Raw genomic sequence first — 12,071 nt, forward strand, 5'->3', positions numbered from 1 at the left:
AATGATAAGGATTCCTCCAAGAAATCACTAGTACTTCCCGATCTTTAGGTTAATAGTGAAAAGAAAATTAAAGTAATGGTCTTTGAATCATGGTCCACTTAGAGTTTTGGTTCATGAGCTAAAAGTTAGTGTGAAACACTAATAATTTTTGTTAGAACATTCATCCAAAATAAAGAATTTAAAGATGACCATTGCTCTATATTATTATAAGTTCAGAAATCAATATTCACGAAATTGTAATTAAGGACCAAAACTTACGATTAAGGGACAGTTACTCAAATTATTCAGAGTCGCATGATATAGACCCACGTACCATGATGTCAGCCCCCCTTAATTTGCTGGGTTTGTACATTCCTCGTCCCACCTCCCACATGGACAATGTTTTTGGTCAACCCACGTGGTCAGTGTTTGGGAATCTATTCAAGCATATCCCAGAAAGTGGAAGTTAAGTAAAACGGAGCTAGATTCCGACCCACCAAACGTTGTCGTTTACGCATTAAAAATATATAAACCCTTAATTACCCAACATAAATATCTGCAACTGAACCACACGTAAAATACCCAAACAGCCCCTCAGACGCGACGCGGCTTTTACCAAAAAAAAGTCACAGCAGAAAAATTGAATTGAAAAGTCGTCAGATCTAGACCCGGATCCGACCCGCCAGCGGACCGACGCTGACGGTTGACTATCGGTTACCCTGCAGATTTCCACAAACGACACGACCTCAAATTCCCTCCAGAACGTCTTTTTATTCCCTGCAATTTGGGCCGATTTGGTACATCATATATAGGACCGAAATGAGAAAATGGAGCCGCCGTGGGACAAGAACATGAAGAAGAAGCGCAAGCGGATCCGCCGCCCCGTCAGGCTGAGATGCTCCGTCAAGAATTACGATTGGGGTATTTTCGGCCGCAATTCCAAGGTCGCCAGGCTTTTCGCGCTCAATTCCGGGTCCGACATCGACTCGGGCAGACCGTACGCCGAGTTCTGGATCGGGACTCATGAATCTGGGCCGTCCTATGCGGATTCCGGGTCGGAGCCCTTGAGTCTCAAGGCCTGGATCTCGCAGGATCCCGGTGTGCTTGGCGACAAGGTGGTTGACAAGTGGGGTGCTGATCTTCCGTTCTTGTTTAAGGTATGGTTTCTGTTTGTTGTTTGGTTGTTGAGAAAATGCTGAATATAGAAAAGAAAATTGAATAGCAAATGATAGTGTGTGTGTGTATTGTGTTTGCATTTTGTTCTTGTTATCTGGTAATACATTGTGAATCTGAGATTTAGAACTTTGTCCTGCAAAATGCTCGTGATTTCCTCGGCAAGATTATGGAGTTTTGGGATTGTTGTGGATTGTAGGTGCTTTCGGTTGGGAAGGCGTTGTCGATACAGGCTCATCCGGATAAAGAACTGGCTAGGGTGTTGCACAAGTTACACCCAAATGTTTATAGAGATGACAATCACAAGCCTGAAATGGCATTGGCATTGACGGAGTTCGAGGCACTTTGTGGGTTTATCAGTGTCAAGGTAAAATACGTAACATCATTCGATGTCATTTAGTTCTTGTGCTTGTAGTGAATTTGATCTTTCTAATACTGTAGCTACGATTAGATGGTGTTTCGTATCAATTTCTCGTAAAATTGTTGATAATAGTTGCGATGGATCAGATCCATGGTAATTAACAAGGAAGCATAAACTTTACTTTTACTTTTAGCTTTAGCAATCAGTTCCACCGGAAGTTGTCTTGTGGTAAAGAAGCAAAGGAATGTAGTTGAAAACAATAAGTAAAGAAGCAGTTGAAATCAAGTTTTTAACTTTCTCAAGTGAACCTGAAATGCATTTCACTTTTTACCCTCAACTTATAAAGATTTTATAAAACGTATTCATATGAACCATGCGATGGTAAGAGAGGAGACATAAGCAAATTAAGAAGTAAACCAATGTTTAGGACATAAAGGAACATGAAATAAGAAATAACTTATAAACTAATTGCATTCTTTTATAGTTATCAAACGATTTCCCTTATTCCATTTTATTCATTTGTTTTTAATTGCATATCTTATATATTCCAGGAGCTCAAGGACATGCTTAATAGTGTTCCCGAGATTGCAGAATTGGTTGTAGTTGCAGATGCAGAGCGAATTCTACTTTGTAGTGAGCATCATGAGAATGGGAAAGCAAAAACAGATATAGAGTCCATCTTCACTCGACTTATGTTACTAAGTAAAGATACAATTGCTGACATGATTTCTAGACTGAAAAGACGTCTTAATTTAGAGAAAAAGGTAAATTCAAGTTGTGTTAGCTGTAAATGTTGCCATTAAATATTTGCTTTCTTCTAATCGAATTGAAGGATATAACCCACAGTAACTAAAATCAGAGTTAGATGTGCTACTATCAGTATATACCCAATTTGAAAGTAACGTTGTTTGAATGGTCAGTAAAACTATAGGGTTCCACCATTATCCATCATGTTTATGCATCACTAGGTTTTCTTCAATTACAATATTCTCTCTTTCCTTGAACCAGAAAAGGCTTTTGACGGTTAAAGAACAACTGGTACTCAGATTGGAGAGTCAATACCCAGATGATGTTGGTGCAATAGCAGCGTTTTTTCTTAACTATGTGAAGCTGAACCGTGGTGAAGCAATTAGTCTTGGGCCGAATGAACCTCATGCATATATTTCTGGTGAATGCATAGAGTGTATGGCAACTTCTGACAATGTTGTCCGTGCCGGCCTTACTTCAAAACCACTGGATGTTCAAACACTTCTTTCTATGCTCAAATACAGACAGGTAATCAGAAATTTTGATTCTCGATTATCCAAATTATCTTGTTCCATTTCTTTAGATATCTGTCACTGTTGTCCAATAGAACATTAGGTTTGCGCATTTGCCTTGACTTTTTAATTGTATCATACATAGATGCTTGGCTGGATGCCATCACGCCTTTTGGAGGAGATGAGCGTCCTAAATTCTTGTTTGCTTTTGCTTCACAACTGCTTTTTCTCTTGCTCATATGATTGCTGAATGTTGTATGACTGAGCCTTGGGGATTTCATATGTTTATTTTATTTTATTAGTATGAGCTGCATCTAATCTGTCTACGTTGTTTTGCAGGGTTCTCCAGAAATTATGCAAGGCGTTTCTTTGAATCCATACACAACAAGGTATCTCCCACCTTTTGAAGAATTTGAAGTCGACTGCTGTAACATTCCTCGCTCTGCATCGGTGGTTTTTCCTTCAGTCCTAGGACCATCTCTTTTCATGTTTACAGCCGGGAAGGGACATTTTGATGCAAGTCTGCCTGAGGATGATATAGTGGTGGAGGGTGATGATTTAGTTGAAGAGGGTGAGGTTTTCTTTGTGCCTGCCAACACGAAGATTAGCATTACCGCCAAATCAACAGAACTACAATTGTATAGGGTGGGAGTGAACAGCAGATTTTTTGGGGATTCGTAGTCCGCAGGTACTTCGAATTCTTCCTTCTTCTTTATCCGAAAGAAGAAAAATACGAACTAGATTTTATACAGCCACATCCTGATGTAATATTTGCTCCTTAATTCTTTACATTAATTTTATTTATCCTTTCCAATTCTTATAAATTCTATAACTCGGCCGTTCTTTTGCCATTTGACTCTTTCTGTGGAGTTTGGGCTTAGTTTGCTTGCTGAAACCAGATTTTGATACCAATTGCCTCTTGACAACTGACTCATAAATGAATAAATCACGTCAAGATACATTTCGGTTGTAGAAAACAATTGGGATCTAACTTTTTTTATTACAATTTTCACAACCAAGTTAAATGAATTCACCGTTCTTAGTTTGGTCAATGTGATTTAAGTGGTGGCTGATGGTTTGGCAAAGTTGAGTTTTTCTTTGAACCTGAGTTGTATTATGTTGGATGACCCTCTTTTAATTTTTGGTCTACTTCCAGATGGTATTTCGGGGTTGTTAGGACTCGAGTTGTTTGTGTAAGCCCATTGGCTGATGTCTTTCTTTATTTAGTGGGTCTGCTTGGGCTTTGGGCCCCTTTTAACTAAAAAAAAATAAAATAAAAGAACAATCTCAAAATTAAATCTCCAGAAGAAAAGGAAAAGCAGAACTTCGAGCTGCTTGAAGCTCAAGTTGGACATGGTAAAATCAAGTAATGGCTGATGATATTTTCTAGGAAAAAAACAAAAAGGATGTGCAGATGGACACTTTACCAGAATGAAGGAAAGTAATTATACATATACATCGTTGTGCATGTTCGATTTCCACCAACTTTCCTTCTCTTAACAGCTAATTGTTTAACTCACCGACGCTACCACTCCACTTAATAAATCTGTTTTACTAACGGGTCGGGTTGCTTGAAGCCCAAGTTTATCAGGTGGGTTAAATGGGTTTATGACAATCCAATTCCAAGTAAAGCTTAAGCCCACAGAAACGCGAAAACCACAGGCTCTCCCTGCCAGAGTCCCTCCGCCGCAATCCGATTCCCTCTCCACTGCCTCGTCTGCTTGGCGCCCTCCCCTGACTAAACCCTAGAAAGTCACGCGCAGGCTCGCTCCGTAATCCTTAAAAGCTCCTTTCCCGTTTCAGAGATGCCCGGCAAGGACGAGGGCTGCTCCTCCTCCGAGAAGGAGAAGAACCTCGAGCTCTTCCTGAAGGTCGGATTGGACGAGCGAACGGCCAAAAACACCATCGCCAACAACAAAGTCACCGCCAATCTCACCGCCGTCATTCACGAGGTACTCCCTCGTTGATTTTTCTTCTTTTCATTTTGTGTATCTACCGATTCAATTGCATGCAATATTGCAATTTAGAACCCCGCGGATTTATATTTTGGCTATTTATTTTTTTGAATAATTTCAGGCGGCGGTTGAAGGATGCAGTCGAACAGTTGGTAATCTCCTCTACACGGTCAGTAGTTTAACTTTAAGCCATGTGTTAACATTCTTGATTAAGCTATTAATCCAGTAAATTTTAGTGTCATTTGTAGCCTTGTAGAATTTACTTTAGCTCCGTCTGTCTCGAAACGGGTCATAGTTCCATAAGGGTGCTTTTGGATGACGGACTTTGAAGTTGCATGGAGCTTTGTTTGAATAAATATCAAAAACAGTGAATAAATGTTAATGATTTTATATGCACTTGGTGTTGTATCATCTATGGCAGGTTGCCACGAAGCACCCAGCAAATGCCATTGTGCATCGCCCAAAATTGGCGCAATACATTGTATCGTCAAAGGTTGGTGCCCATACCTTCTTAATGTTTTGATTTTAAAGTACATACTGTTTTATAATTCTTGCAGTTGATTATTGAATTACTTTTTCTTTGAACTCATTACACGGTTTTTATGTTACAGATTAAAACCCCTGCCCAGTTAGAAGCAGCTTTTTCATTTCTTGCAACGACAGGGCCAGAGAATTTTGATATCCATAAATTTGAAGAAGCTTGTGGTGTTGGTAAGATAAATTGGGACGTACATTGAACATGCTTTGAAATTGTTACTTTAATGTTTCTGTCTGGAATTTAACGAAAGTTCTTACTGATTCCATTTATCTGTTCTGCTAGTTGCATTTCACTTAGATTGTCTCAATTTGAATTAATTGTATCATGTTAGTTAATAGTAACCTCTTTTCTTTCTACAATTATAGACATTTAACCTTTGTGTTTGGCAAGCAGGTGTTGAAGTTTCCGAAGAAGAAATAAAACAAACTGTTAATGAGGTTTTTGAGGAGAATAAGACTGCAATTTTGGAGCAGCGGTATAGAACAAATGGTTAGTTTTTTTTTTCCTTCCTCCCAGGCATTTCTAGTTACACACAAGGGAAACAGATGATACACATAGACACATCCAGAATACTGTAGATTGGTTGATTGCTATTATTTCTTCTGGCTCTTTGATGGTTCTTCAAGCCTCATAAGTACTTTTGGTTTTGAGAAATTGGACATGTCGCACACATGTTCTTGCACAATTATCTTTCCTCTTTCAGGGAGAGAGGTAGAGTTACCCAATATGATCCTTTGTACGGTCCTGTGTATGTGAATACAACAAATATTTAGTCAAGGGAGGAGGTTCCTGTGTGATTGTCCTTGTATGCTTGCTTCTCACCCATTAATTTGTTGGGTTGTATCTCTCCTGTCGGATCCTCAGTTGCTCCGAATTGTGTGGTGCCCTCGCAACTGTGTTCTTGTTAAATTTTTACTATAACCCCCAATTCATAATAAAAGTTTTCGTATCTCCTTTTATGTGTTGCATCAGCATGTTGTGTTTGAAACTACCAAACTTCACATTCTGTTGTTTCATCTAGTGGGTGATTTGTTTGCACACGTTAGGAAGAGGCATCCGTGGGCTGATCCAAAAATTGTGAAGGTGATCTTATTTTACTTCGCTTTGTATTTATTGTTAGATTTTTCTTTCTTGGGTTTTTTAATAGAAAAACTGAAAAAGTAAGTGATAGGCAGACATTTTCGTAATAAAATATTTCTGACTGCCATATCTTTTTCTGTGACAGCAATTTATTGATGCAAAATTGCGTGAATTACTTGGTGAAAGGACAGCAGCAGATGATGAGAAGGTTCCAAAAAAGAAGAAAGAGAAGCCTGCTAAAGTAGAGGTTAGTATTTTTCCCATGTTTCTGCATTTTTCCTGAAACCTATTAAGAGGTGACTGATGACCTCTCTACACTGTGAATCCTTCCCCTCCCTTTCCATTTGTGTAGGAAAAAGTTGTTGCTGTTTCTACTCCAGAACAGCCATCTGAAGAAGTTCTTAATCCATACTCGATATTCCCTCAGCCATCGGATAATTATAAGGTATGCACTTCCATTTTTATTTGTTCTTCTTCCCGTAATACAATATACCTCCAACTGTTTGTACAAGGTAATATTTAGAGTCAAGACAAACTACTGAAGAAACAAAATAAGTGTTTTCATGTATGCTCTGACATTTTGTTACCCTGTTGTCATTTTTCAGGTTCATACTTCTGTTTTCTTTAGTGATGGTTCTATTTTGAGATGTTCCAATACAAGGGAATTGCTTGAGAAACACTTAAACAGGACTGGAGGGAAAGTTTTGACCCGCTTTCCTCCTGAACCGAATGGGTATCTACATATAGGTCATGCCAAGGTAAATATATTTGTGTTCTAGGATAGATTCAGTGTTTGCTTTGTCTGTGATTGTTCCTCATAATATATCGTAATTATTGATTAGGCAATGTTTATTGACTTTGGCCTGGCAAAAGAGAGGGATGGAGGCTGCTACCTACGGTGAGTGTCACTCCTTGTCAGCTTTTATAGTACAATTTACTTTTCATTTCCCATTAAGGAGGGAAAAACAAAACAGACATGAAAACATATCATTGATTATTTTGTTATGGTTGGTGATGCCAAAATTTGTTTGATCACATATGATGTACATGTACTTTTTGTATTATTTACTGAAGATAATCTTACCTGAATTTCTTGTTTGCAATATCTGGAACTAAGAGAATGTGTTACAATATTACAATATTTCTGATTTGCCAGGATAACATATTTGAACTACTGTCTGTCGCATAAGTTTATAATCTTCCTTCAAATTTCGTAAATGTTCTTTAACTTGAAAGGGAAAGAACTTTTTATCTGTACTTTTTTAAAATTTGATTCCTACTTTATCACTTTTAGGTTTGACGATACAAACCCTGAAGCTGAAAAGAAAGAATATATTGATCATATACAGGAAATCGTGAAATGGATGGGTTGGGAGCCCTACAAGGTAAAAAAGTTGATTGGGACGTCTTCTTGACAGTGTTTTTCGTCTTTGTGCCAGCTGACACCTGCTGGATTTCTGCAGATTACTTACACCAGTGATTACTTTCAAGATCTGTACGATTTAGCAGTGGAACTCATACGAAGAGGTCACGCTTATGTTGATCATCAGGTTTTGTTCAAACTTAATTGGAAAATTGTTTTGTACACTGGGATAATTTAGTTTTCTACATGCATACAATCCTCTGTGGTAGTGTGGTACTATCAATTGTTGACTTCTGCTTTGTGTTCATGACATTGTTTTTATTTACAAATCAACATTGATTTCAGACAGCGGATGAGATAAAGGAGTACAGGGAGAAAAAGATGAACAGCCCTTGGCGGGACAGGCCAATTGCAGAGTCATTGAAACTTTTTGAGGATATGAGACGAGGCCTAATCGAAGAAGGCAAAGCAACCCTTAGAATGAAGCAAGACATGCAGAGTGATAATTATAACATGTATGACCTTATTGCATATCGTATCAAGGCAAGTGTGAACCTTAAATAATTCTTCTGATTACTCAAGTTTATGGGCATAGTTACATTGTGAATTTCTTATTGCAGTTTACACCCCATCCGCATGCTGGAGACAAGTGGTGTATCTATCCAAGTTATGATTATGCTCACTGCATTGTTGATTCTCTTGAGGATATCACACATTCGGTATGCTTTCTAGCTTTGAGTGATATTCTTTCATAATAATAGTTGTGGCATGATTCATGAATCATGATCATAAAATCATGCCAAGTTTATCATAATTCATAGGCGCATCTCTCTCCCTCCCTCTGTGTTTTCACACTATTATGCAAATGTTGATGGCTGAGTCATCCTGTATTTTTTTATTTGGTTAGTCATCCTGTATTTGAATATGGCAGCTTTGCACACTTGAATTTGAGACTCGCCGTGCTTCGTACTACTGGTTATTAAATGCCCTCGGACTTTATCAGCCATATGTATGGGAATACTCACGACTGAATGTCAGTAACACTGTCATGTCAAAGCGTAAGGTGAGTCAACTACTGAACATACTTTTGTTAAGAGTTATAATGTTCGATAACTACTGAACTTACTTCTGTTAAAGAGTTATAATGTTTGATTTATAATTGTTATGCATGAGGCTTTTCCGCACTTCACAACCACCATTTATGTTCCAGTTAAATCGACTAGTGACACAAAACTGGGTTGATGGTTGGGATGACCCACGTCTTATGACACTGGCTGGTCTACGGCGTAGGGGTGTTACTTCAACAGCAATAAATGCTTTTGTTAGAGGAATTGGAATCACCAGAAGGTATGAATATGTGTGTGTGTGTGTGTATGCTTGCTTTTTGTGCTCTCAGTATATTGTGCTTCTTCATTGTCATTTATGACCTTGTGATTCTTTCTGCGACAGTGATTGTAGTATGATACATTTAAGTCGCCTTGAGTATCACATAAGAGAGGAGCTAAATAAAACAGCTCCTCGCACGATAGCTGTACTACATCCCCTCAAGGTGTGTATCTTACTGCCATTGGTTTTCTGGTGGTATTTTTCTTCCAACTGTGTATGACTCATCATTTTTTATTTAAGGTGGTTATTACAAACCTGGAAGCTGGCACTACAATGGATCTAGAAGCAAGGAAATGGCCTGATGCTCAAGCAGATGATGCATCTGCTTTCTACAAGGTAACCTGATTTTGCTGATTTCTATTATGCATGTGGGGTAATGCTGAGATATGAGATTGTGACTATTTTTCGTGGCTGTTTTAACGTTCATTGCTCTTGAATTCTGTTAGTTTGATGTTATCTGGTTCCACGTGATCAGACAAATAATTATAGTATTAGAGTACTTGTGTATGGATTTTTCATGCGTTGGTAATTTCTGAAATGATGAATTAATTTAATACAAACAGAGAATCACTTTGTTTTGGCTTTTTTGTTAAGAATTCTGCATATTGTTTTTATTAAACGTTGCTCCAAGCTTTAGGTACTTCAATTGTCACTGAATTTTTTAATTTCCTTCACATCAGGTTCCCTTTTCCAATACTGTTTATATTGACCGGTCTGATTTTCGGCTTAAAGATTCAAAGGATTACTTTGGGCTTGCTCCTGGTAAATCTGCCCTACTCAGGTACATACGGATTACATGTTTTCAGTTTCCTTTCCACTTCAGCATATTTGGGGCCCAGGGTTACAATATCTATCTTCATGTTTGCAGATATGCATTCCCTATTAAGTGCACGGATGTCATATTAGCTGATGATAATGAAACTGTTCTTGAGATACAAGCCGAGTATGATCCGACAAAGAAGACAAAGCCAAAGGTTTATGGTTCATCTTTTCGCTTGTGATTGTTATTTGATGCTTGGAAACTATGCTTTGGTGTTTCATAGTCATATTTTTTACTGGTCAATTTGTATATTCCACAGGGGGTGCTTCACTGGGTTTCTGAACCTTCCCCAGGGGTTGATCCGCTCAAGGTGGAAATCAGATTGTTTGACCGACTGTTCCTTTCAGAGGTTGGCCATCATTACTCTCTCTCTCTCTCTCCTCCTTCCTCTCCCTCCCTCTCTCTCCTTCCTTCTCTTTCTCTAAATCTTTTGGAAATTTGTTTGTCTGTCAGAATCCTGCTGAGCTCGAAGACTGGCTTGCTGATTTGAACCCACAATCCAAGGTGGTAATACCCAATGCATATGCTGTGCCCTCACTTGGAAGTGCTGTTGTTGGGGACACATTCCAGTTTGAAAGGCTCGGTATGTTTCCAAGTCTTCTTCTACTTGAAAAAGGTTCTTAAGAATACAAAACCATCTTTATTCCAAAACTAGCATGTCAAAAAAAGGTTACCGTCAACTTCATGTTCATTGATTTCTCCAGGATTGATTTCAAAGCCTTGATTGTTTCCTTGACCATTAATTAAACCAATCTTGTTCTAGTTAATTATGTTTTTGAGGCAAGAAGTATTCTTTTAAGTGTCTTGACAACAGTGTATATTGAAGTTGTCTGAGGAGACACTATCTTTCTGTAATGCAGGATATTTTGTAGTTGACAAGGATTCAACTCCTGAGAAGCTCGTGTTCAATCGTACTGTCACGCTGAGAGATAGCTATCGCAAGGGCGGGAATTAGGTTACACCTTAGCGGGACACGAAACTGAAAATTTCGGAATTCAGTAAGTTGATACGAATTAAAAACTCACTCTCTTCGCTGTACTGAAGTTATGTGCCAGCTAGCTTTTTATATTTGAAACTACCAAATGGACCGAAACCTAGATTAGTGTATGATCCTTCTGTCAAGAAAAAGAAAAATGAGGGAGACCGTATTATGCCTCTGCCTGGTTTTTATGTTTGGTATTAAATTGAACAACTTGTAAGGTTCAATGTATCTTGAAGTAAAGATGATAAGGTAGAGACGAATGATTTTAAATTTGGGGGATTATAAGTCGTTTATAAAATCATTTTGTTGATTTCTTTCTTCGACAAATCTTGAATGTATTGATGGCTCGTTTCCTAATGTGTAATTAGAATGAGTGGAATTAAATTGAAGATTTAGAATATGTGGAATCATAATTAGATTCTCGTTAGAGCTGTTTACTAAAATTTTCCGGAATCAGAATAAGAATAGTATTGAACCATATAAGTTATTTACTAATTCACATGAATCGGAATGAAAACCAATGTGATTGCTAAAGTGTCTCTACTCTAGTAATCTATTTTAGATGCTAATTTCAATTAACTTTGTGAGAAAAACTTAAATTTTTTTATTGTGATGAGAACATAGATGGTACACCACGTGTTTTCATGTAAGTGGTGGGAAATTTTATTTTTAAGTTATTAACTTTTTAACACATATGTGTAACTATTTGTATAATAATACGTGATGTACTACTTTGTGTGCCGATCACACTGAAAAATCTCTCTAATTTTTGAGTTGAATTTCAAAATTTGTCCGTGTCTCGTTAATTTTTAATTCTCCAATATTTGAACAGTGAAGTATTCAGTTATTAGAATACAGTCCTACTTTTGCGTGTCAAATCAGATTCGTTGGATTGCCATGAGAGTCAAATCCGATTCGTTGGATTGCCATGAGAGTCAAATCCGATTCGTTGGATTGGATTACTCCGAAGTGAGAAAGGAGTAATAAAAGAGGTAAAGAAATCATATTGGCCTGCAGTCGCCAGTGTTGACACGAAGAACGAAAATAAAAAGCCAATCGGCTGCCTCCTCAGCTCTTACTGCTGTCCTTTGAAAGATGGATCCAAAGCGTGAGAGTTCAGTCTCTTCACGCTTACTCGTGAAAGCGAAAGACTGATTTGATTGAGATTTTGGACG

General features: G+C 38.0%; 2 protein-coding genes across 2 annotated transcripts; both read left to right on the forward strand.

The window, feature by feature from the left end:
• The first annotated feature begins 539 nt into the window (after nt 1–539).
• On the forward strand, nt 540–3,623 carry LOC137730831 (mannose-6-phosphate isomerase 1). The gene is made up of 5 exons (XM_068469815.2): nt 540–1,136; nt 1,352–1,519; nt 2,065–2,277; nt 2,522–2,788; nt 3,112–3,623. The coding sequence occupies exons 1-5, from the start codon at nt 807–809 to the stop codon at nt 3,451–3,453; spliced, it is 1,320 nt and encodes a 439-aa protein (XP_068325916.1). The 5' UTR covers nt 540–806; the 3' UTR covers nt 3,454–3,623.
• A 718-nt stretch (nt 3,624–4,341) lies between these two features.
• LOC137730830 (glutamine--tRNA ligase) lies at nt 4,342–11,223 on the forward strand. Its single transcript, XM_068469814.2, has 23 exons — nt 4,342–4,724; nt 4,849–4,896; nt 5,149–5,220; nt 5,339–5,438; nt 5,659–5,754; nt 6,287–6,348; nt 6,491–6,592; nt 6,698–6,790; nt 6,951–7,103; nt 7,188–7,243; nt 7,640–7,730; nt 7,809–7,895; nt 8,054–8,251; nt 8,329–8,427; nt 8,640–8,771; nt 8,919–9,055; nt 9,158–9,257; nt 9,335–9,430; nt 9,775–9,875; nt 9,963–10,068; nt 10,174–10,263; nt 10,368–10,497; nt 10,775–11,223. Exons 1-23 carry the CDS (start codon nt 4,578–4,580, stop codon nt 10,867–10,869), a joined length of 2,391 nt encoding a protein of 796 aa, XP_068325915.1. The 5' UTR covers nt 4,342–4,577; the 3' UTR covers nt 10,870–11,223.
• The last annotated feature ends 848 nt before the right edge of the window (nt 11,224–12,071 follow it).

The sequence above is a fragment of the Pyrus communis genome, chromosome 16, assembly GCF_041283825.1.
Source record: "Pyrus communis isolate YQ-2024b chromosome 16, ASM4128382v1, whole genome shotgun sequence".
Classification (NCBI taxonomy): domain Eukaryota; kingdom Viridiplantae; phylum Streptophyta; class Magnoliopsida; order Rosales; family Rosaceae; genus Pyrus; species Pyrus communis.